The 25,774-nt window shown below is 41.6% G+C and overlaps 1 protein-coding gene across 1 annotated transcript in view; it reads right to left on the bottom strand.

Annotated features, from left to right (window-relative positions):
- Ccdc175 (coiled-coil domain containing 175) overlaps nucleotides 1-25,774 on the bottom strand; it is an 81,724-nt gene that overhangs the window by 18,594 nt on the left and 37,356 nt on the right. The window contains exons 11-15 of the mRNA XM_029566687.1: nucleotides 23,569-23,640; nucleotides 22,489-22,624; nucleotides 21,608-21,739; nucleotides 16,077-16,215; nucleotides 1,909-1,988 (exon numbers count right to left, since the gene is read on the bottom strand). Of these exons, the coding sequence (XP_029422547.1) occupies nucleotides 1,909-1,988; nucleotides 16,077-16,215; nucleotides 21,608-21,739; nucleotides 22,489-22,624; nucleotides 23,569-23,640 (559 nt within the window). The remainder of the gene's footprint in view (nucleotides 1-1,908; nucleotides 1,989-16,076; nucleotides 16,216-21,607; nucleotides 21,740-22,488; nucleotides 22,625-23,568; nucleotides 23,641-25,774) is intronic.

The raw sequence follows: 25,774 nt of genomic DNA, 5'->3' as shown, positions 1-25,774 counted from the left end.
CCACCATTATACTTGAGTTGTTTCCAGAGCCCCCCTACCTACTTAATCTTGGTTGGTAATGTGAGTGGCTTGAAGGTGATTAGTAAAGCGTACCTCTGGGTGTGTCTATGAGGGCATTTCCAGAGACGATTAGACTACAAGGCTCTCCTTTATCCAGCTTAGTACACTGATGGATTTAAAATCTGAATAAAGTATCAGGAGGTGGTGCGGCTGAGGAAGGTGGGGCCGGGCTGGAGCAGATAGATCTCTGGGGTATGCCTTTGAAAGTTGTGGGAATGAATAACTTCTGGACAAATGACTTTTAATGAATGTTGTCGGAGTTAGGTAAGGGTAGGTAGGGAGTTAGGGAAAAGATTGGAAGAAGGGAAGGAAATAACATTCCCACTTAACTGCTGGAATGTTTCAGAACAAGGCCATTAACCAAATGGTAGGACTACTGGCCTGACATGACCATCATCTCTATTCTGGCCAGGGCCATCTGAGTCAAAAGATAAAGTGTGTCAAGAGGGGATTAAAGGAGAGAAAGACCAGCCCAGAAGTCACTTGTGGTTTACCAGCCCCGGAGACCCCACCCTTCCCGATCGGATGTCTTTATCTCTGCTCTTTGCTTTGTTTCAGTAAACACTTACTTTCACACTTTCCTGAGTCTTGACTTCATTCATCCCTGAGTTTTCAGTTCTTTGTTCACCTCTGGGAAGATCCCACACTCTAGGTCGCTCTTTCACCAAAAAGTTAGTCTTATGTTTTGAGATCATTTAATAGCTCAGTTTTATAATTTAAAACAAGCTTACTAGGCCTACAGTGTTGTAACCTAAACACATAGCTTTAATTCCTTATGACCCTTCCTTGCCCTTGACCCAGAGCATAGTTCAGGGAGAAATCTGAAAGAACAGGTTCTCCGAGCAGTTTGGGTCTCAAGCTTGGTTAAAATGGATGCTGAGTCAGGCTGTGATTATTCAGGCATCGCCGTAATGTGGCATCACATATAACCACAGGGTATATTTTGGTCTCAGTCCTGTTCTCCCAGTATTCTTCCTTGCTTCCTGCGTGCCATGAGGTGATAGGCATTCCTCTGGCAGGCCCTTCCTCTATGATGCTTTAGCCTTGCTGTAAGCCCCAAAGCAGAGAAGCCAGCCTCTCCGAGGCCTCTGAAATGAAATAAACCTTTCCTTCCTTAAGTTGATTTGCTCAGGCATTCATCGCATCAATGGAAAAACTTACCTTTCTCTTTTTCTTCGTTCTCTTTCTCTCTCTGAGTATATTAACCAAAATTTTAAAAATATTTTATTATTTTTATTTTATGTGTATGAGTGTATTGCCTGCATGTGTGTAAGTGTGCCCATGTCATGTAAAGACTGCAGAGGCCAGAAGAGGGCATTGGGTTCCCTGGAACTGGAGTTACAGACAGTTGTTAGCTGCCATGTGGGTGCTGGGAATTGAACCCGGGTCTTCTGGAAGAAATGTTCTTAACTGCTGAGCCATCTCTCCAGCCCCTTAACTACCCTTCTAAAATACTAATATTGAAAGGATAACTTTTATAACTGTGGATTTCACAACTTTAGTGGTACTAGGTAAATAGTATTGTTTGTATATACCAGCATTTCAATTAGAAACAAGGAAGAGGAGAAAGAGAAGGACAATGAGGAGAAGGGGGAGAGGAAGGAAGGGAGGAGGGAGGAGGAAACACTGGGCAGCAACATACTTTATCCCAGCACTCAGGGGCTGGGGCAGGAGATTCATGAGTTTAAGGCCGGCTTTACCTTGTCTCAGAAAACTAAGGTCTGGGAACACAGTTCTAATGGAACACCATTCATCTACCATAGAGAAAGCCCTGGGTTCAATCCCTGTCACTGCAAAAAAAACCAAGAAAACAAAACCCAAGACAAATGAGCTACACTGATTCTTTACCGTGCTGTCAAGGTATCTTGTATAGTCCCTCGTAAATTGAAAAATGTAATTGTTCAATAAACTCTCCTCTTGCTTTAGTGCTATATTAGAAAAAAGAGAGAAAAATAACTGTCCACAAAGTTATTTAGTTTTAAAGACATTAATCAAAGTAAGACATGCTTATTTTTAATAGTCAAATACTATGACAAACTATTATCACAACAAAAGGCAGCCCTTTAGTACCTCCTCAGTACAATATCTACCCATGTGTCTAGCTCCTCAGAATTAAACACTTTTTATTAGTTGTTTGTTTATTTTAGGTTTTGTGTGTGTGTGTGTGTGTGTGTGTGTGTGTGTGTGTGTGTATAAGTGTATGTACTCATGGAGAAGAGGGTGCCAGATTCCGTGGATCTAGGGTCTAGTGTTTGAGGAATGCCTGGTTTGTTTTGTAGGAGCTGAGATACAAACTTAGTCCTTAATACTGTGCAGCAAACATTAACCTCTGAGTCATCTCTCCAGCCCCCTCAACCACTTTTTTAAAAGATTACCTTTAGTTTTGTCTTCCATTAAATTATATGCTAATATGGCTGTTTGATTCCTTTAAGATATTTTTTATTTATTTCTTAGTATAACAGAGGAAGACTTAAATGTTTACTTCTGTCTACACATTCTCTACCTTCCCACTACCACTTACAGCCTCTAGGTTTCATTCCTTAACTTCCCCATAAAGTTGTGGCTTTTTAAAAAACAGTATAGCTATTACATCATGACAATGTAAGGCTTAGTCACTGGTGAACCCAGTGGTATAATGTTTCATGTACACATCTTTAATTTACACCAAAATCTGTGTATATATTACATAGAATTGTAAAGTCTTCCTGTTTATTTCCCAGCCATTTTTGAGGAGGGGGTACATGTTGTAGGACTTTAGACTGTTGTATTTCTTTAGTGGAAGAATCCGATGATCTCCTTTAGGGTAGGGAAAGGCATTGTGGGAGAAGTGAAATTTGTTGTTGTTGTTGTTGTTGTTGTTTGAGACAGTCTCCCTGTAGCCCCAGCTTGCTATGTAGACCAGGCTGGCCTCAATCTTACCAAGATCTGCTGGGATTAAAGGTATGCACCACTACACCTCACCTCAAGTAAATCTTTTAAGAAGACAATTGTAAATTAAGAATTTAGGTCACGGTAGTGTATTGTTTCTCTCTATACTTGGTAAACATAAGCATTCTTTACTACTATTCTTTTCTGAGTGTGACTTGGTATCTATTGAAGTTTCTTATCATGAAATTGGCACAACTATCGGGCAGCACTCCTCTAGCCAGCAGAGAGAGGGACTGTGACACAACACTGTCTACTGCCTTCAGTTGTATTGGATGTCCTCAGTTTGTTACCACCCAAGCCCATTTCTCTGCTAGCAACAAGGAAGGGGAGTCATCTAGCTACTGCCCAAAGAGGAGGGTTTTGGCCAGGAGCTTGGCTGACCTTTATAAAGATACCCAGCCAGTACTCAGCCCCATGACTCATCTGGGTCTACAGTTTGTGAAGAGCACTTTGGGCTATTATGACGTCCTTTTCTAAAGGCTCTTCTGTTTTCAATTCCCTTTCTGCTAATACCTCTATCTAATTATTCTTTCCCCAAATTTGTTGATATTTATTATCAGATAATATATAAACAATCAGCAGATAGTGAATACTTCCTTGCCAGTGTTTTAGTACTTGTCGAACTATAATTAAAATAATATTTTTACACATATTTGTGTGGTTTCATGAGGGAACTAAGATGCATGCAAGGGTTTCACCCATCATATTTCATTAAAGCCCTTGTACTGTGTAGGAACCGAGCTTGTAAAGTCTATCTTGTACTAGTGGAGTGTTTGGCAGGTACTGAGTGCTTCTACTTCCCGGCTAATGTGAATAGAGCAGCAATGAATATGGATGAGTAGGCATCTCTGTAGATACAGAGTCCTTTGGGTAAATGCCGAAGAGTGATATTGATGGATCATGTGGTAGATCTATTTCTAGTTTTTTTTGAGGCATCCCCACTGATTTCCATAGTAACTGCACCAGTTTGCACTCCACAGGCAGTGAATAAGAGTTTTCTTTTCCCAACATCTTCCCCAGCTTTTTTTTGGTGGGGGGGGGGATCTTAACCATTCCAACTAGGGTAAGATGAAATCTAGGAGTAGATTTAATTTGCATTTCCTTGATGGCTAAAGATGTTGAACATTTTAAAGGTGTTTCTCAGCTATTTGCATTTTATCTTCTGAGAAGTCTCTGTTTAGATTCTTCCCCCAATTTTTTAATTGGGTTTTTTTGATACTTAATTTTTTCAGTCATTTATATATTCTAGATACTAATCCTCTATCATCTGTATATATGATAAAGATTTTTGCACATTTTATAGGCTGTCTCAAATGATGGTGTCCTCTACTGTATACAAGCTTTTTAGTTTTATGAAATTTCATTTGTCAATTGTTGGTCTTAATGCCTGTGCTATTGGGGTTCTGTTCAGAAAGCCCTTTTCTGTGCCTATAAGTACTAGTGTATTCCTTAATTTCACCTCTGTCAGATTCAGGGTATAAAGTCTTATACTGAGGTTCTTGATCCATTTGGAGTTGTGTGCATGGCGAGAGATAGGAATCTAGTTTTGCTCTTTCACATGTAGCTGTCCTAATTGGCCAGTACCATTTGTTGAAGATGCTATTTTTTCTCTAATGAGTATTTTTGGACCCTTTGTAAAATTCAGGTAGCTGCAAGTACATGGATTTAAATTTGGGTCCCAGTTCTATTTCTTTGAGCAATGTGTCTCTTTTTATGCCAGTATCATGATGTTTTTATTAATATGGCTCTGTGGTATAATTTGAAATCAGGGATAGTGATGCCTAACAGCTCTTCTTTTATTATTTAGGATTGTGTTGGCTATCCTGTTTGATTCAAGTGTGCTTCCACTTGAAATTATCAATTTCTGTGAAGAATTGTGTTGAAATTTGGGAATTACATTGAATAGTTAGACTGCTTTTTGTTGGATGGCTATTTACAATATTCATTTATGAGCATGGAAAGCCTTTCCATATTCTGGTATCTTCTTCAATTTCTTCTTGAATATCTTAAGGTTTTTATTATACAAGTCTTTCACTTCATTGGCTAGATTTATTTCAAGATATTTTTTTGAAGCTATCATGAATGGGGCTGTTTCCCTGGTTTCGTTTTCAGAATGTTTGTTGTTGGTATATAGGAAGGCTACTGACTTTTGTGTGCGTTAATTTTGTATCTTGCTATTTTGCTGAATGTGTTCATCAGTTCTAGTTTTCTGGTAGACCCTTTTGGGTCTTTTAAAAAATACTTTATTATTTTTATTTTCTGTGTATGAGTGTATTGCCTGCATGCATGTAAATGCACACATGTCATGCAGTACCTATGGAGGTCAGAAAAGGCTTCAGATCCCCTGAAACTGGAGTTACAGGCGGTTGATAGCTGTTGTGGGTTCTCCTCAGGCCAGCTGTGAAGACCCTGACCCTGCCGATTAGGGGGGCCAAGAGGCGTGGAGTCAACACACAGACACCGGGATTCAGGTAGAAGCAAGCACTAGGTGAGGTGCTGCAGGCTCGTTTAATGCAGGAGGGGGCAGGCCTTATATTTCCCTTTTCTCCACCCCCAAGTCACTTTAGTCAGCCTATTTTCTGATTGGTCTGCACCACGCAGTCTGTCAGCAGTCACTGGGCTCGTGAGCAGGGTACAGAGGCATGGGCTCCTTTTGGTGGGCTATTTGCGGACCAAGAAGTGAAGTGAATTCTTGCTGAATCCCAGGGCTCTGGGTCCGTGCCATCTTTGGAGGCCTCCTGATACATTTCCACCCTTTTTCTTTAAAAGTGACTGTCAAGCAAGAGCCTGTAGGCAGCTCCACCTTGGGATGACCCCAGGATCATGGGCTGTACCTGTCTTAGGTTATTCTATTTGGGCATGAACCTTATCCGTCATTGGAGCATGGGCGTACACGTCCATGTCCTGGCTTAGGTTGATTCAGCCCAACAAGAGCTTACCTGTCATTGACTACCAGCCCTCCAAGGGGTATCGTCCTGGGGGATCAGTCAAGGTGGGGAATTATCTGTAGGAGGCCTCGTACATTTGTGCAAGCCAAGTCTTTTGGGCAGCATAGGGTGGGTTGAAATCATCTTCATGTATTGCTCTGAGGCCCTGATACACTGAGTGATTGAATTTTTTCTGACTGCGGGAACAAAGAACAAGGAATTTAAGAATTAGAAAGAGAAGAATAATTATGCCTGTCAGGAGTAGGTAAGTGACGATCCAAGACAGGTCAAACAGTGCTTTTAGGTTAGAGGCACTGCTGGTATAATCTTGGACAGTCAGGTTGAACAGCTTAATGCATGAGGATGCGTTGTTGGTAGTGAAGCACAGAGAGTTATTTAGGGGCCAGGAGCCATTGAGTGATTCCCAGGAAATAAATGGGTCCATGGTGGGGAGGCCAAGCGTAGAATTATTTGAATAGAGGGTGGGGTAGGCTGGGGAATGAAGTGATAAGGGCAAGAGTATAGGCGGGGAGGGGACCAAGGCCCAGAGATCATAGGCTGTGGCAGGGGCAGGGAAGAGCAAACCAATTATCCAGACAGCAGCGAGGTCTCTGGGTCCTGAGGGTCCCATTGGTCAGTTGCTGGTCTCACATTTCTTGCTGGAACCCATACTAGCTTTGTTTCTGTCTGATGAAACACACAAGCATAGCCTCGCCCTCTTGTTAACAAGGGGAGGGCAGTTTCCATTGACATGGGGTCCTTCCATCTCACTAGTGGCAGGGGTGTAGGCCTAGGTATGGTAGCCCAGTGTTTGTAGGCCGGGCTCAACTAATTTTCATTGAAGGACAGGAAATTAATGCTGAATAGAGCTTTAATTAGAGCCAGATGTGGGTCCCTTTTAGACTCAGGGGTGGCAAATTTTTGTAATGTTTCTTTGTGGGTCCTATTGGCTTGCTCTACAATGGCCTGTCCCTGTGGATTATAAGGGATGTCGAGGGAGTGGCTAATTTTCCATGTTGACAGGAATGATTGGAATTGTAGAGAGGTGTAAGTTTTTAGGGTTCATGGCACTCCCATTACCAACATTGCTGATTTGACTGCCTTAATGGCATGTGAGGCCTTTTCACTGGTTTGAGCAATGGTGAAAAGAAAGGAGGAGTAGGTGTCAACAATGACATGGACATACTTAAGATTACCAAAGGAGTTATAATGGGTGACATCCATTTGCCAGAGGGCATTAGGTAGGAGACCATGTGGGTTAACTCCATATCGATTGAGGGGGTCTAAAGGAGCAAGGGGTGCACATGTAACTCAAGATCTGCTCAGATGTTTGCATTGAGAGATGGATAGGTTGGGTAGAAGGCAGTGCAGACTGTGAGGAGAAAGGTGAAATTGTTGGTGTAAAGCTCTGGCTTGTTCTAATAGGGGAATCTCTATGGACATAATAAGTGTATCTACTTTGTCATTTCCCTTTGCCAAGACCCCAGGGAGCTTGGTGTGTGATCTCATGTGCCAAGGCCATTGTCTGTTATCTAAGATAATCTGGAGAGCTCTCATGGTTCTAGTGATGGGATCCTTGTGGTCTTTTACCCGAGCAAAGGGAAGACATCTGAGGGCCTGAACTGCATACTGACTGTCGGAGAATATATTGAGCAGCTCAGTCTGGCAGACTTGGAAGATTTTTAACAAGGCCAGGAGCTCCCCCAATTGGACAGAGCCGGGATTGGCTTGTACGTAATAGGTGTCATCCTTTCCCGTGCGCTGAATGACAACACCATAATGGGACTTATTGGCATCCAAGAAGGCTAGCGTGGCTAAAGGTAGGGGGTTTTTGCAGGGGGAAGCATGTGGCTCAGTGGTGATTTCCAAACAGGCCAGGCTGGCCAGTCTCTTATCTGGGGGGGTGTGGTTATCCAATTCCCCTGTGAACCCAGACATCATTAGTTGGAAAGCCAGAGAGTCTGCCCATAATGTTTGGGAATGCTTAAGAGGAAAGGGCAGTATAATTTTGTCAGGTTCCTTTCCGAATATGCGCCTGGCTGTTTGTCAGGCCTTAATTGATAACTTGAAGGCAATATCATACTTAGAGCTAAGCCTAGTTAGGTCCAAGGTAGCCAGGTGGATCCACACCAGGGGGTCTTGCTGCCATAGTGCCCCCAAGTGACCATTTTTAGTCCAGAGGATCAAGGCCAGTAATGGTTCTGCTGGGTCGTGACATCGGAGTGACACAGACCAGAGAATATGATCTATCTTATTAAGAAGAGCTTTAGCTGGCTCAGTGAGAGGGATCCTTGAAGTTGGTGAATTATGGCCTTCCAGCAGGCAGAACAAGGCCCAGAATTCCAAGTCAGGGACCGGTATAAATTGTTTGAGCCAGTTTAGAGCCCCACAGAGTTCTTGGAGCTCAGTCAAGGTATACACAGTTTTTTGCAAGTTGGAAGGGTTAAGCAGTTTAATTACTGTATCTATATGGTAGCCAAGGAATGTGAAAGGTTGGATGTATTGTAACTTGTCTTGTGCAATGTGGAGACCTAGACATTCTAAATTGACAAGCAGACTGGGTATTGTAGCCTGTAACGTATTGTGAGATTTGTGTGCTAGCAGTATGTCGTCATATAGTGGATGACAATTAGGTCCTTGGGGATGTTGGTTAAGACCTTATTAACATATAATTGAAAGACTGTGGGGCTATTTTTCACACACTGTGGTATTACCTTCCATTGATATCTCTTGGCTGTTCTTTGAAAGTTGGGCTCCCATACTGTGAAGGCAAAGTGAGGTCTATCTTGTTCTGCTAGGGGGATTTGGAAGAAACAATCTTGGATATCAAGTACTATGATATGATGGGATGGGGGGATGGCTGTAGGGTGTGGTAAGCCCGCTTGTAGCAAGCCCATCTTTTCCATCTGGGCATTGACTACTCTAAGATCTTGGAGAAGTCTGTATTTCCCCGATTTCTTTTTAATAACAAATATTGGGGTATTATGTTTACTGAGAGAGGGCTCGATTGTTCAGCTATGAAATTTTTGAGGGCAGATAATTTAGGTTCTATTATAGGCCACTGGTCCACCCAAATGGCATCATTAGAGAGCCAGGTGATGGGGCTTGGCTTGGGGCCCAAGATTGGAGTCGATCCTGGGCGGGCAGTGGCTGTTAGGATTGGGGGTGTTGGGCAAGGTGTTGTCCTTTCCCTGACAGTCCCAAGTTATCATGGAGCATGATATCATCATAAAAGGCACGGTCATCCATGGTAAGGACCACACCCATGTCCTCTAGGATGTCTCGGCCCCATAAGTTATGGGGAATGTCCGCTACTATGTGGGTGACTGTATCCTGGTTCCCAGCCAAGTCCTTCCAATATACTGGACGTGTGACCAGCTTGGTATCTTGTTTGCCGCCAACTCCTTTTATTGGTGGGCCTGGTTGGTATTTCCAATGAAGGAATTTAAGGGATTCAGTTTTTGATATAATGGTGACATCAGCCCCCATGTCTACTAGGCCCTTTATGGCAGTTCCATCTAGGAACAGGGTCATTAGTGGGGAGCGGTTGGGGATTGGGAGAGTCAACAATATCTGTTTCATTTCCCCTCTTGTGGGCAGGGCTGAGGGGTGCCCTGGGTGGAGTTTAAAGGAGCCAAATCTGGTTGAGGCTGTGACCTACAGTCTTTAGCCCAATGGAACCCTTTTTTGCACTTGGGGCAGCGAGTCTTGGGGCAGGCTGTGCCTCTTGGGCAGTGGCTATGAAAGTGGCCAAGCCCCCCACAGTTCCAGCAGCCTTCCCATGTGCCAAAGTGGCCGAGTTTTCCTTGCAACAAAAGAGTCTCCAAGGAGGCGGTCAAAGCCTCTATAGGGCCCGCCTTGGGGTCTAAGTCTCTAATAGCAAGTGCCCATTTGTGAATGTTATCATTGCGGACAGGCGTGATAGCATTATGAGTAGGGGTGTTTAGTCCCTCCCACGTTAACTGTTTGATAAGCACCTCTTGGGTGGGTCCAGACTCCACCCTCTGTTCTACTGCCTTGGTGACACAGGTAAGGAAGTCCGTGAAGGACTCCCCTGACTGTTGAATCAAATTACAGAAAAAGACTTGTGGGTCATGGGGGAAGCAACATTTAAGGGCCTTAAAGGCCAAGTCAGAAACTTGTTGAAAATAGGCATGGAGGCCAATAGTAGACTGGGAGATGGGGTCAGTATATTCTCCATGTCCCGTGAGCATGTCCAACGTAATGTTGAGGCCATATTGGAGATTTAGGCATGCCTGGTTTTCAGCCTGATCATCACAGGCTGTGCGCCAGTTTAGAAAGACTGAGGGTTCTAAGACTGCCTTTAGTAAGTTATACCAATCATAGTGGATTTGTAAATGTAAGGACTACTGGTGAAGAACCTGTTTGAAATATGGGGAGTCAGAGCCTGATTGCTCAGCTGTCTTGCGGATAAGAATGAGGTCAGCAAGTGGGGTGGGCAACCATGGATGCTGTGCCTCATCAGGGCCAATGTTAACTTGAAATGCAGACAAAGGCGGGTGAGGGTTTAAGGAGGGCAGCCTAGGAGGGAGGGGCATGGTAGCAGGGGAGGGGGTGGGATAGTTACTGGGGGGGAGAGAGTAACTCCTTCCATGGGTATTGGGGAAGGGGAATTTCTGGGCATGGTAGCTCTAGGAGAGTATCCTGAGATATAGGCAAAGGAGCTCCTTCCTTATTGGAAGTGGGCACAGAGGCAATGTCCACCTCCGGGTCTGGGAGGTCTGGGGTTGAGGTAATAGCCAGATCTACACTAGATTGCTCCCAGCAGTGTTTGTTGTAGGCTGAGATGACTTCCTCAGGAGAAGAGGATTTAAGGCTAGCAATGATGGCTAGGAGGATCGGTACGAACAATGCGGGGGGAGTGATCCCTGACCCGACCTCCCTTTTTTTGGGCCAGAAAGAGGACCCGCATCCACGTGTCAGAGTTCCACATGTTTTTGCGGGAGACCCACGGAGTTAAATTAGTGGCTTCACCCAAAAGTGTTCGATATCTTTTGGTTTCACTTTCAACCCTCTGGTTTTAAGGAGCACCTTTAGTGCTGCTGTTTGTGGTTCCCTGCATTGTGGTGGTAAATTGCCCATTGTGGGAGGGTCTTGCGAAGGGGAATTCCCCACAAAAGTAGAAGACAAGGGTGACTACCAAGAGGGCACAAAGGAAGCAAAGAAGCACTGTGAGCCACTCACATGTAAACCACCCTGACATGTAAAGGTGTATCGGATCCAAATGTTTTGTGCTCAGTTGAGGGACTTCTGGAAGCCATGACACCTCCAGCCGTATGCTCACATGGTATCTCCGGGACAGGCAACAGGGTGACCTGAAGCCTGGGCTCTGAGTTCGGGGTGGAGCAGCCCTTATGTGAACTCACTGGGACGAGCCGAGAGGGGGGAGGTGCCGATGTGGGCTTCGGGACCATGTGGTGGAGTGTGCCTCCCTGATCTAACAAACTAGTCCAACAATAAAGATGACAGACAGGGTGGAGGGGACAGAGGAGGGGGCTACTCTCCTACCCTCAAGCAGCTGAAGAAACAGACAAATCCAGGGGCCTACTTACCAAATGAATCGAGGTTCTGGGTGTCACCAACACCATGGGCAGGGGTCCCTGTTCAGGCACCAGGTGTTGTGGGTTCTCCTCAGGCCAGCTGTGAAGACCCTGACCTGAATTGGGTCTTCTACCGATTAAGGGGGGCAAGAGGCACGGAGTCAACACACAGACATTGGGTGTTGGGTAGAAGCAAGCACTAGGCGAGGTGCTGCAGGCTCGTTTAATGCAGGAGGGTGCAGGCCTTATATTTCTCTTTTCTCTGCCCCAAGTCCCTTCAGTCAGCATGTCATTTTCTGATTGGTCTGCACCACGCAGTCTGTCAGCAGTTACTGAGCTCCCGAGCAGGGTATGGAGGCGTGGGCTCCTTTTGGCTGGGTATTTGCGGACCAAGAAGTGAAGTGAATTCTCGCTGAATCCCAGGGCTCTGGGTCCACACCATCTTTGGAGGCCTCCTGCTACAGTTAGCCATCATGTGGGTGTTGGGAACTGAACCTGGGTCCTCTGCAAGAGCAGCCAGTGCTCTTAACTGCTGAGTCTTCATCTCTCCAGTCCCTCTTTTGGGTCTTTTATGCATAGAATCATATTGTATGAAAATAACGATACTTTGACTCTTCCTTTCCAATTTATCTCCCTTGCTTGTCTTATTGCGCTAGCTAAAACTTCAAGTACTTGATTTTATTTTTTTATATTTATTTTTAAAAATGTATGTATATGAATGTAATGTCTGTATGTAGGTAGGTGCACCCATGTCGAGCAATGCCCACAGAGATTATAAGAAGGTGTTGGATCCCCTGGTACTGGAGTTATAGATGGTTGCTAGCTGCCATGTGGGTCCTGGGAATCAAACCTGGGTCCTCTGCAAGAGCAGTCAGTGCTCTTAACTGCTGGGCCATCTCTCCAGCTCCCAAGTACTTTATTTTAAAAAAATATTTTATTTATTTATTTTTATTTTATGTGTATGATTGTATTGCCTGCATGTGTGTAAGCGTACCCGTGTGGTGAAGAGGGCACTAGATCCCCTGGAACTGGAGTTATGGATGGTTGTTAGCTACCATATGAGTGCTGGGAATTGAACCTGGGTCCTCTGGAAGAGCAACCAGTGCTCTTAACTGCTAAGCCATCTCTCCAGCCCCTCAAGAACTTTATTGAGCAGGAATGGGGAGAGTAGACATTGTTTCATTTCTTATTTTAGTGGAACTGCTTTGAGGGTTTTCTTCCTTTTAGTATGATGTTGGTTGTGGGCTTGTTGTATGTTGCCTTTGTTATGTTGAGATATCCTTATATTTTCCATGATTTTTTATCATGAATAAATGTTAGATTTTGTCAAAGGCCTTTTCTCCTTCCAGTGAGATAATCATGTGGTTTCTGTTCTTGAGGCTTCTTTTTTGTCTTTTTTTTTTTTTTTTTTTTTTTGAAGCAGGGTCTCCTTGTAGCCCCAGCTGTCCTGGAACTCACTATGTAGACCCAGCTGGCCTTGAACTCACAGAGATCTGCCTGCCTATGCCTCCCAAGTGCTGAGATTATAGGCATACGCCACCACACCTGGCATCTTGAGACTTTTTATGTGGTGGATTACATTTTTTAAAAGTTTTTATGATTATTTTTTTCCATTTTTCTTTTTTTAACAGAGCCTAAGGTGGGGGTTTATTTACAGATGAGTGGGTACCCCCCATTCATGGCTGCACTAGAAAGTCCACACTCAAATATAGATCCTGTGACTTCCCCACAGCCACAGAAAATGGTGAGAGAGGGGCCTCCTGGCATTCTGTTTGTATATCTTTAGCCCCTCCCCCCATGCAGCTAAGGTTGACTGATTGGGTGGAAGGAGTAACTGACTTCCCCCCTCAACTTCTTGATGAGCATGGGAAGTAGATGTGACTATAGATTGGGGTACCCTTCCAGTTAACACTCCACCCCTTTATTTATTATTTTTATGTCTATGAGTGTATTGCCTGCGTGTGTGTAAGTGCACCCATGTTGGGTAGTGCCCACAGAGGTGAGAAGAGGTTGTTGGATTCCCCTGGAGTTATGGACAGTTGTTAGCTACTATGTGGGTGCTGGGAATTGAACCCAGGTCCTCTTCAAGAGCAGCCAGTGCTCTTAACTGCTGAGCCATCTCTCCAGCCTCCTGGATTACATTTATTAATTTATGTGTGTTCAGCCATTTCTGCATCTCTGGAATAAAGCCTACTTGATCCTGGTGGGTGGTCTTTTTGATATGCACTTGAATTGTTTGCATGTATTTCACTGAGAATTTTTGTGTCTATGTTCATCAGGGAGATTAGCCTATAATTTTTTTTATTTTTTGTAGAATCTTTGTCTGGTTTTGGTATCAGAATAATACTGGCTACACAGAATTTGAAAGTGTTTGTTTTCTAGTTTATGAAATGATTTGAGGAAGTAGAATTCTGAGCTGAATCCATCTGGTTCTTGACTCATTTTAGTTGTGAGATTTTTAGTTACTGCATCTATCTTATTGATTGTTATGGTTTTATTTAAATTATTTATTTTATCTAAATTTAACTTTGGTAAATCATACATACCTAGAAATGCATTCATTTTTTTTAGGTTTTCCAGTTTAATGGATTATAGATTTCTAAAGTACGTCCTTGTGATTTTCTGAATTTCCTCAGGGTCTTTTATAAATACTTTCAGTTTCATCTCTGACTTTATTCATTTGTATCTTCTCTTTCTTTTGGTAATTGGCTAAAGCTTTGTCAATCTTGTTAATCTTTTCAAAGAACCAACTCTTTGTTTTGTTGATTCTTTGTATTGCTTTTGTTTGTTTCTATTTCATTAATTTCAGTCCTGATTTGTTTATCTTTTCTTGTCTACTCTTTCTGGGTGTTGATTGTTCATGGTTTTCCAAGGCCTTATTGTGTATCATTAAGTTATTAGTATGAGATGTCTTTAATTTTCTGATGTATATATTTAGTGCTATACATTCCTCTTAGAACTGTCTTCATTGTGTCCCATAGATTTTGGTTATGTTATGATTTCATTTTTTGTTCAATTCTATGAATTTCAAAATTTCCTTTTATGACCTAAATTTTGATTTATTAGTGTGCTTCTACCTCCCACCGTCCCCCCATTTTTTGTTTTCATCAACATTTTCCCCTTTTCTTTGTAAGTGGTTTGTGCCTGTGAAGTATTGCTTACTGTTCTGTGTACAGTGCTTCCTCACCCTCCACTTTGTACTAAGAAGATGGGAAAAAAGTGGAAGGGAATGAAGTGCACATGAATCTGGGAGAGAAGTGGCAAGAAAGCCTACCTGAGTTAACAAATGAAAATCCGGCAAGGAACAGAGAAGCAGCTCAGAAATGGGAGAGAGACTGATCACCCGGGCTCTTACTATTATATTTATATATTCCTGAAAATTTACCTTTTGGGGGGCAATAATCACTTTGTTTTTCAACATTTGCTTGACAGCTGATCTTACTAGCACAGGCTTTTCTAATATCTGTCTTTATAGTTATCTACTGGTTGATCAGTCCCAGTCCTACCTCAGAGGATATATTTTAGCTCCTATTTAAGTTCCTTCTGTTACCCTGGGTTCCTCAGTCCTTCTTTCATCATGTAGAAGATGAAGTTCTAGGGATTCCTGCTTAAAGATCTACCTGTACAGAGTTCCTGGATAATGATCCTCTACTCTCTGAATGAAGGCAAGACTCAAATCTCCAGGATGATGGGTGCAGGGTTAGATGACCACATCTAGTTTTTTTTTTATTGTACTTATTAATTTTTTTATGTGTATGAGTGTTATGCCTTTATGTAGGTTGGTGCACCTGTGTTGTGCAATGCTTGCAGAAGTCAGAAAAGGGTGTTGGGTCTCTGGAAACTCGAGTTACAGATGGTTGTTAACCACCATGAAGGTGCTGGGAATCGAACCCCTGTCCTCCACAAGAGCAGTTAGTGCTCTTAACTGCTGAGCCATCTCTCCAGCCCCTCACATCTAGTTTTGTTTTTTTTTTAATCAAGAAAACAATTGTCTTTATTTGAACACACACGGTTGTGCTATGTAATACATACTTACAGATATATTTCACACCTTCTAAAAGCACCCACATCTGTGATAAGCCTTATTTATCTCTTTCTTAGGGATAGGTTAGTGGAAAAATGGAGGCCTATCTACTTGGCAAATGCTAAAGTAAGGAAGAAATGAGTTGTAATTAACAAATTCATGGTAAGGAACAGAAAAAAATTTCTACATGGTAGCTGATACAAAAGCTAATTCTACCTTTAGCAACAATATAATCCAGTAAACTACTAATTCTTAATTTAAAATGGTTTTAAAAGAGAAAAGGAGGCACTGGGAGGAGTGTCAGGGGTGAAATGGCTGCTTATCTAGCATGGGGGAGTCCCTGGGTTTGACTCCTAGAGCTTGGTGGTGGGGAAATGAGAGAGAGAGGCAGGAAAGAAAGGGAGGGAGGGGCAAAGAGAATGAATTGAGCCAGGAGAGAGGAAAATGGGAGATGAAACACATTAGAAAGTAGAGTTAAAGGTGATGGGCAAAGTTGGCTCATTTCCCAATGGGCCTGTAATTGATGCCCCCTTTGTGTTGGTAGAGAACCTGGGATGAGAGTTAATTCATACCTACCTGAAAGTTCACCGTGGAGTTCTTTCAGACATCTGTGTTTTTCCAGATATGTTTCTTCTGCCTTCTGAAGCTGTGGAACACTTTCAACTAGTTCCTCTTCCTTCTCTTTGTTCATTTGTGTTTCCCTAATAATTAAATCCTTTAAAGAAAATAAAACTAATTGAGAAATATGATTCTGGACAATGTATACTACAACTTAGAGTAAATGGAAGTTCTTCCAAGGAGAGAGTTCTGTCTTCTATCCTGAGGAGTGGAGAAGGGTTGGTTGTTATCTGCTATGTGGGTGCTGGGAACTAAACCCTTGTCCTCTGCAGGAACAGCCAGTGCTCTTAACTGCTGAGCCATCTCTCCACCCTGGCTCCAACATGGTGCCTTAACATACCTCTTTCTCTCTCCAACATTCTGCTTCTTGACTGATTGAGTCCATCAGGAGGCAGCAAACTGAAGCTCGTGTGATTTCTTAATGAGTACTTCAAGATATCTTCTCAGATAAACATTTACATGCACAAGATTTTACTTGTGTAGCCTTGCACAATTTATTGTTAAAAACATTTATTTTTTAGTTTTAATTTTTATCCAGCTTTTGTCCATGTCAAAGGAAGAATTATGTTGGATGTGAAAGATGGATGCTCGCTATCTCACTTGTACACACCTTGCAGATCCCCAAACAGGCATGCTCAATACTCTGGCTTCCCACTGATGGTTGTGCTTATTGTAAACAGTGTTGTGTGATAATACAGCAGATGCTCCACTTTTTCAGATTACTAGGGTAAGAAGCAGGCAATTAATCTAGGGTCAATTTCTTGTTAACAGAGGAAAGGTGGGCTCTTTAGTTGTTTTCTCATCTTTTTGATAAAATGACTTGCTAGCACCTCAGCTGATATACTTATGTGTCTCTTCCAAAATTACCATTAGAATCTTTTGGAAAAAAAATAATACAGAAAGATAAATATCCATGCTCTAAACTATAATTTAAAGATATCATAATGCAGAAGCAGGAGTGAATATCTTCAGGCTTTAGCATTGACTAGGTTAATGAACTCATTTTTGTATTATCTACACTATCTTTTCTATTTTGTTTTATTTATTACTTTAATTTTATGTGTATGATATTGCCTGCATGTATGTAAGTGTACCCATGTCATACAATGCCCACAAAGGTTAGAAGAGGATGTTGGCTCCCCTGGAGCTGGAGCTACCAGACTACTGTTAGCCACCATGTGGGTACCGGGAATCGAACCCAGATCCTTTACAAGAGCAGCAGTGCTCTTAACCGCTGAGCCACCTCTGCAGTCCCATACACACTTTGCCTTTTCTTAACCAAAGGGTAACAGAGACTTAAAAGTATATACTTGAGTGTATGTGTGCATAGGGCCAGGGTGGCCAGTGTTATTTTGATAAGAAGCATGCTCTTGTTTTATGTTTTGAGTGGACATGGGTCCCAGGTACAGCACAGCTCAGGGAAGTTGTCACTTGTCTGTGGGATCAGGGCGTTGGTGTGGGGCAGCCAATCAGGACTGCACTATCTTTAGATCCTTCCAGATTTTGCTCAGCATCTCTGATTCCTGAGCTACATGCCTATAAAGCTCAGCAGTGATGATCTCTAATGTGCCCTGAGGGTTACTACCACCTAAACTCAGAGCCTTGGAAGGGTGAAAGGTTCCAGCTCATCCTGAGAGTCTTAGCTGGTTTGGGTTTCAACTACCCCTTGTCCAGTTTTCCTTCCCAAGTGCTTGGTCTGCTCACTTCAGGTTCCAGCAAGTGTTGGAAAGCCTATGGCATCAGGAGACTGTGACCAGAAGCCATAGCCACAGAAAGTCAAGTTCTATAATAAACCACTTATGGTAGCTTTGTGCCTCTGAGGAGATCCTGCCCAATTTGTGGGACCCAACAGATCCAACAGAACCCAGTGTGTCCCACAGTTGGTGCTAGAGCCCAGTGATAAGGCTTGTGGCGTGCTCTGATAGGAGAATTTCAGTGGAGGTACTAAGACTATAGAAAAGTCAGACATGTTTGCCTGGGAGACAACACTTTCCAGTTTTAGAAACTACTTTATGAACCAGACTTATATCCAGGGCTGTTTTCCTTAGGATTTATGTATCAGAGACCTAAGTGGTAACAGTGCTTCTTATTATCAAGCCTAAGGATCTTGATTTTAAATTCCATGAGTTTCGAGATTTTACTACTAGAGAGAAAGAATGTTGGTTCCCTGGAGGGTACCATTTAGTCCTATAAATCAAAATCTGAGATTGTTATCATTCTTTCTTTTCTACCTGGGGCTCCTCAAGCCACTGAACCAAAGGCAGAAACACATTTACAATGTGTCTGGGGCTAATGGTGATGATTTTCAAGAGAAAAATAGCATTATTTCTCCATAATAATGGTGCTCAGGCTGCCATCAGTCTATGCCTTGTATAATCAGTGTAGACAGACACAAATCTGAGTGGACCATAAGTTGGCAACCCAAGTCCAGGCTGGAGGACTGTTTTGTAATGGTTTTGCAGTTCATTTTTGTTTAGTTGTTTGTTTTTGCAACATACTAATATTATCTTTGAAATCTTGCACTTATGCTTTGCTTAACTTGACTCATTCCATTGCATAATGCTCAGTGTAATATTGAATAGGATCCTGATTCCTTGTGTCTGTGATTTCATGGGGATTGTTCCCTTTGTTTTACTTTTTAAGTGCAGATGTAAACTGTTAGTATTATAGTAAAAATGTACCTGATAGAGCAGCATATGTAACTCAGTGCTGAGTTTAATCCCCAGAACATACACATAAAATCTGAGATGTTGACCACTTCTTAATACCTTCAGATACTTTTTTGTTCTAAGCTAGCTAGCTACCCTTGTTTCTTACTTGGGTTGTTGCTATAGCTTCCTGGTTAGTTTAGTGCATCAACCCTGTTTTCCTAATTTCTACTCAATAGCAACTAGAGTGATCTTATCTAAATAAAAGTCAGATCATTTTAGAACCCTTTGGTGGCTTCCCAGCCCAGGTAGGGCAAAGGACAAAACTACTTAGAATGATTTATAAGGGTGTGGCAGACATGGAGATCACCCCCCACAAATGAGTTGGCTGCCATGTTGGGAGGAGGGTGGTTAGCTGAGGGTGGCTGGCCCCTCAGGGTTTCTAACTAATATCCTGCTCTTCCAGGGAATGGCTCTCAGTCAACGAATGAGCCAGGGGAAGGCTCAAGAATGTAGTCATTTTTGCCCAAGAGCACTCTCCTGATAGCCAGTCATCCATCCAGAATCCCCTAAGAGAGTTTGTCAAGTCATATAATGGCTAAATGGCTTCACTTGCCCAGCCCTTACACAGAAATCACTCACTAACAAACCTTTGCATTCCTGATTCCCTCTCAGCCTCTGCTTCCTGGAGATGATGCCTACCAACTCCAGAACTGTGGATTGCTTGTCTAGCAACACCGAACCCTTGTTCTACAAATAGGAGCATTCTGCTCCACCTCCAAGTTTAGCATGTACTGGAGATACTTGCACTCATGGTCATGGCACACATCTTTGCCAGTTTAGAGCTGGACCTTCTCAATCTTATTTACAATGGCACTCAGACAATACAAATATATACCCTGTCCCACTTCCCTGCTTGATTTTTCTCTGCAGTATCTATCCCATTCATATTCTACTTATGTTGTTTATGTCTGGTCTCTCCTCTCTAGACTTTTTAAGTGGTTTTCAGCTTCCAAAAGAGCGCCAGGTCCTTGGAGGTGCTACACCGGGTGGAAGGTCATTCTATCCGGCCTTTCTCCTTTGCTCTCTTCTGCTTTCCTGAGCACTGCTTCCTTTCCTTTGTCTGTTCCCTGGGTTGTCCCCATTTCTAATTCACGGAACCCTGTTTTGTAATCATCACTTCCTGACATATCTTCCCCAAGCACTTGTATTTCTGTATTGATGATCCATCGTTGCATCTGTATTAAATTATTGTTTTTTAAATTTGCAGAGGAAGGTTTGAGGACTATTTTTTTAATCTCTTCCATGGCAACACTTTCCCCAACTCATCTTAATTATTTTGGAAAATTTTGTTCCCCCTTACACTTGTTTTCCTCATAGTATTTTTGTTTGGAAGATGTATCTACTTCATTTTTTAGTATTAATACTAGAAAAAATAGCTGTTTTTGAAAAAGCTATCTGAAAGGATTTGCACATGATATGACAGGACAGGGTTGTAGAGAAAGTGGGTTTGGTCCAGGGTAAAATTATAAACTGAAATTTAGGAGCTCTCTACTTTCTTGGTACAGTAAGAGATGGTTCCTGGTTCCTTCAAAGAAAACCCTTTTTGGAGTGGCTAGACTTCCTCTTCCAAGGTCATGAAGTTCAGGAAAGCATCACATAGCATCACTCTGATTGCACCTGAGCAACATTAGTCAGCTTTCTATGCATATTTTGCAGTATTATGGTTTGAATACAACTTGTCCCCCACAGGTTTAATGTCAAAGGCTCAGTTCCCCAGTAGGATTCTGTTGTTTTAGAAAGTAGTTGGAAGTAGGGGGTGGGGTCTAGCTAGAGGAAGTCAGTGATGGGAGGCAAGCTCTTAAATGTTGTCAAGTCCCTGGCCTCTTCCTGTCTATCTCTCGCTCCACAGTCTGGCCAAGCGGTGAAGGGAGCAAGTGTGCTCAGCCACACAATCTTGCTACCATGATGTCTCCTCACAAGCTGATAACAATGGCACAAGCTGATCAGGGACTCTCCTGTATATTTGAGATAGCAATGAAAAAAACTAATTAACATATTCAACATGCTCCTAATTAAAAGCAAAACAAAACATTGGAGTGGTATGTAGAGCTTTATGAACAGTTAGAAACCAGGTACATTCTGGCTTGGATGAAAGTGAGATTTGTTTTTAACCATTATGTATACATGTACTTAAGACCCAAATCATGGAGACCCACTGACCTCCCAGTGGAGATCAATCCTTGCGTCTACCCAGGATTAGACTTATGTCAACACTTTAGTCTCATGGGAACTTGGGGCTGATTCTTAGACACTGGGGGCTTCTACCACCATCCACCTCATCAGCTGATCTTCAAAGACACATGGCCTTTCAAGGTAATGCTGTCACCTTGAAAGTCTGCGTTTTGGCTATGACCCGCAGGCTGCACCTCAGAAGCCCCGGGTGCTTCCAGTGCTGCTCTCTCTACTCTTCCTGTTTCAAGCCTGGTTGGCTTTTAGAAGTTTCTCAGGAGGAGTTCTAAAATTGACTTCTCAGGGTTCGCCCCAGCTTTACCATGCCAGCTCCCAATGGCTTCTTGAACATCACCTCTTCTCAAGTCTGTCACCAGCACTCAGCTTTGTTTGAAGTATATGGGTATTGTTTTTTTTTAACTGAGAAAAAAGTCAATCAATTTTTATATTTCAGGAAAAGAAGAAGAAAGGTACAGAATGGAATTGCAATCTTGTCTTTGTTCACATTGGAAGATTTTACATTTAACTCATCATGATAATATGCAGTGTCATTTCCCTCTCCATCACATAATCCTCCAAAATTATCCTCAGATGCAAAATGAAAATTACCTCATACTTGCTCAACTCTTGAATTAATTTTTTTTCCTTGGTAACAAAATCCATTTCTTCATTTTTTAATTCTGATGTAAGTACTTCGATCTTGGTCACAAAGTCATTAATCTCCATTTCCCTTTGTCTTGTCTAATTAGAGAAAAAGAAGATTTGTCATTTCTCTTGTGCTGTTTAGTCTTACATATCTAAATATGCCTGGTGCACTGACCTGCGTGAAGCATGCCTAGGATTGCAGGCTGAGTGTTCTCAGCAACCACTGAAGATGGATTACCTTTGTCCTTTCAAACTTAAGTTTTTTACTAAAAACATCTATGATGACATGAGAAATGGGAAAGATGGGAGTGGTGGGTACCCAGAGTGTAAATACAGGAATAATAATTAATGCCTAGTTTCATATTTTTAGGGACATCTCCCCTAAAGTGAATCTCAAGTGAGGACCTGGTTCTATGGTTCACAAACAACACATTCTAGAGTGAAATGATAATTAATCTTCTACATCTCTTTGGTCCGGTGAGATGCTTTAGCAGGTCAGCACTCTTGCCACAAAGCCTGACAACCTGAGTTTGATCTCTGGGATCCACTTGGTGGAGAGAACTGACTCCTGGGAGTTGTCCTCTGACCTCTACATGCACGCATGCATACATACACATGCAAATAATAAATGTAACACGAAATTTAAAAAGATTTAAATCTCTCTAGTTAACACATAGCAAATGAATGCATTTCTGAAGAAGGGGAAATAATTCACCCTAACCATGATATCAGCAGAAAGGGAAATTATGTTTTTGTGAGATAGGGCTTATTTAAATGTTGCAGGAAAATCACCGATTTGCAATGTAGGGGGCTACATTAATTCCAGGCACCTTGGGTTCCCTTACCTCTTTAAGTAATTCAACTCGTCTCTCTTCTGCAAGCTCAATTTTAGATATAATGTTTTCTATGGTAACCTTTATCTGGAGTAGCCAACGTGCATGCCTCTTTCTTGCACAAGCTATTTTCCACTGAGTTACAACACTAGAAGGACAAAAGAAAATTGCCATTAAATTCATACAACAGTTTACTGAACAGAGGAGTCAGAATGAGTCCTACTAAGATCTTGCAAATTGCTTGGGCCATTAGTGATACGTACCCCTGGACACTAACTCAAACAGAAGATGGAATGCTAACTGCCTCTGCATTGTCTCTGTAAGCCGCTTCCCAGTGGACAGACCACATGGGGCAACTCTTGCCAATCAGGTGCAGGACAGAAATGAGGAAGCCTCCAGGTGGAGAAAGAAAAGACATAGGTGGAAACAGCAACAGGACTATCCAAAGTACCCAGAGTGCTAATAAGAAACTTCAAGTTTTTGAATTCTCAGACTTTTCACCACAATATAAAAATGTGATATATTTGGAGAATAATAAAAATGTACAGTTGACTTAACATCGACAACAATACTAATAAAATGTAGCTATTAGCACGTGATTTCCAGGTACACTTGATCTATATGCTTTAGATGGGTCATCTCTTCGACATTCGCAACAAATTCATAAGGTGGGGACCACTACCATCCCTCACTTTACAGAGGTGGGCCAATGAGAAGAGATGAAGTAACTGAGCCATGGTCATAGAACCAATAAGACAGGACAACCAAACTGGCCCCACGTGAGCACCTGTGGTCTTAACAACTTCATTTATGAACACCTTCTCCATGCCACCTCTCATATCAGTTCATTAAAATTCTGGATGAGAAACAAGCATTGCACCAATGTTGACAATTTTACTCTTTGGTGATTTCACGCTATTGAAATGGAAAACTCTGCTTCTGTTCAATTCAAAAAGGAAAAAAAGAAAAAAATCAGTCTAACAAACATATCTAGATCTGAGTGAACTCATACACAATTTAATTTAGGGAAACCATTCTGTTGGGCTTTAGGTAGCATACATTACTGACAACAAACACATTCACACATATTACCATCTCTGAGATTCTCTTTCCAAATTATCACTCAGGATTTTTACTTGTTTTCGATATATTTCCTTTGTTGCTCTAAAAAACAAGAAAATATATATTGGATTTCGTATTTATAGTTTTTAGAATACATAGAGAGTTTTCATGTATTTCTTACGAGTAAGACTGCAGTCTAACTGGAAAACATTTGGAAATATTAGTGGCCAACTCATAGAAGGTCACTTAACGTTTATTCCAGTGCAAATTGCTGTTGTAAGCCTTGGGCTGAGTATCCAAGAACTGGAGAAGAGATTCTGGAAAAAGAATTGAGCAAGTATCCCTAGAGGGTTAATTGTTAACAGAGAGGAATGTGGATGGCCAGAATGGAGTAGATGTAACCAGGGAAACTATGTCATCACCTACAAAGACAAAGGAGAGAAGTAGAAAGCCAGGACACTGCCCTGACAAGTGAGGGCTGCTTCTCAGAGACGGAAGAAGGGAGCAACATGGACACAGGCCTTGGGAGTGAGAAATCAAGTTCAGCAAAGTGCTGAGGAATCCTGGATTCCAGGTTGAATTCGGATTTGGTACAATACAGAACTCAGAAAGCCAACTCAGGTTCTTGAACTAAAGGAAGATAATACTTGAGGATGAGAGACTTCCTTGAGATGGGCTGGAAGGAATGTAAAGATTATAACAGAGGGAGCAGAAGCCTTTAGATTTTGTTCCCTTTCCTCCCATAAGTGCTTCATGCCCAAAAATGAATCAAAAGCCACTTAAGTAAAATGCTACTTTTAATCTTTTGACAGACAAAAATACTCATAAATAAAACTGACAGTATACAGGAGTTATAATGTTTTTTCATTAAGTTTTTGAAGGTTAGTGAAATGACACAAAGTGCTATTAAGTAAACCAGAAACACAACCCTGTTTGTTTTTCTTTGTCTACTTGGAGTGATGTTATCTCTTATTCAAGGTCTCGCAGAAGCTTCACAATTTTTCCTCTCCTTACTGAGTTTGTTTGCTTATGTATCTAGTATATTCCACAAAGGATCTGAAGCAGTTTAAAATAATGTAACAGTGGCATAAAACAATCCTAAGTGGACAACAACATTGAGGCATGTGTTTGTTTCTGAGCTTCCGGGTGACCAGGACAATGAGAACACAATAACTGATCATAAATCTGCATTATGCATTGTGCTTTTTCATTGAGGGGAGTTCATAGTGTCCTTTATTAAGTTGTTTAATGATATGGAGGCAGATATTTAAAAAAAACTGTAATTCCAGCCATATCCAAGATTTATACTGGCATGTACAAAATTTTATAGAACCATCTACCTTGGTTCTATAAGTTCACCTCTTCATTGCCTATATTCAAATTGTGTCCTTCCTTCCCTCCCTTTTATTTTTTAAGAAGAAACATTTTTCATGTTACCTGACTTAGTATACCACTGGCTTTAGGTTTATCATCTACAGAGCCTTTATTGTGTTGAAGAATGCTCCTGTTATTCCTTGTTTCTTCAGGGTTTTTTTTTTTTATGAAAGGATTTTTAAACTTTGTTTTCTGTACTTTCTTTACTTTTTCTGTATTTATTAAGATGATCATAGGATTTCTGTTCCGGTGTACTTATGTATGTTAGTCCATTTATTGATTTGTGAATACTGAACTATTCTTGCATCTTTGGAATGAAACCAACTTGATGGTGTAGTACGAATCTTTTCAATGTATTGTTGAAATTAGTTTGTAAGTACTTTGAGAACTTTTGCATCCATGTTCATAAGGGAAATCATTCTATAGTTTTTTTGTGGGTTGTGTTTTTATCTGATTTTTATATCAAGGTAATACTGGGTTTGAAGGATGAATTTGGAAGCATTTCTTCCCTTTCTATTTTATTTATTTATTTTATTTAATAACCATATAATTAGAAGAAGCATTTCATTACAACAGCATTGACATATTCAATAACAATTTCCAGAGCTAAGATGCACTCTTTCAAAATTGGCTGTACAAATTTTAGGTTTACAGTTGAATTAATATTGGACTCAGTATAAACCCGATAAGACATAAAATTAAGTGACATTTGAATCTTTAGAAAAGATCTCCATTTCATTATTAAAATACAGTTTCATACAGAAAACTTCATTTTTAATGCAATTAACACTAAGGTGTTTGCACATGCATTTCTAATCTCTATATATCTGATTATTATTAGTCACAAGTCGGTTACTTTCTG

This window comes from Nannospalax galili, unplaced genomic scaffold (genome assembly GCF_000622305.1).
Source record: "Nannospalax galili isolate Female #2095 unplaced genomic scaffold, S.galili_v1.0 scaffold336, whole genome shotgun sequence".
Taxonomy (NCBI): Eukaryota; Metazoa; Chordata; class Mammalia; order Rodentia; family Spalacidae; genus Nannospalax; species Nannospalax galili.
This window is presented reverse-complemented; position numbering and strand designations above follow the sequence as displayed.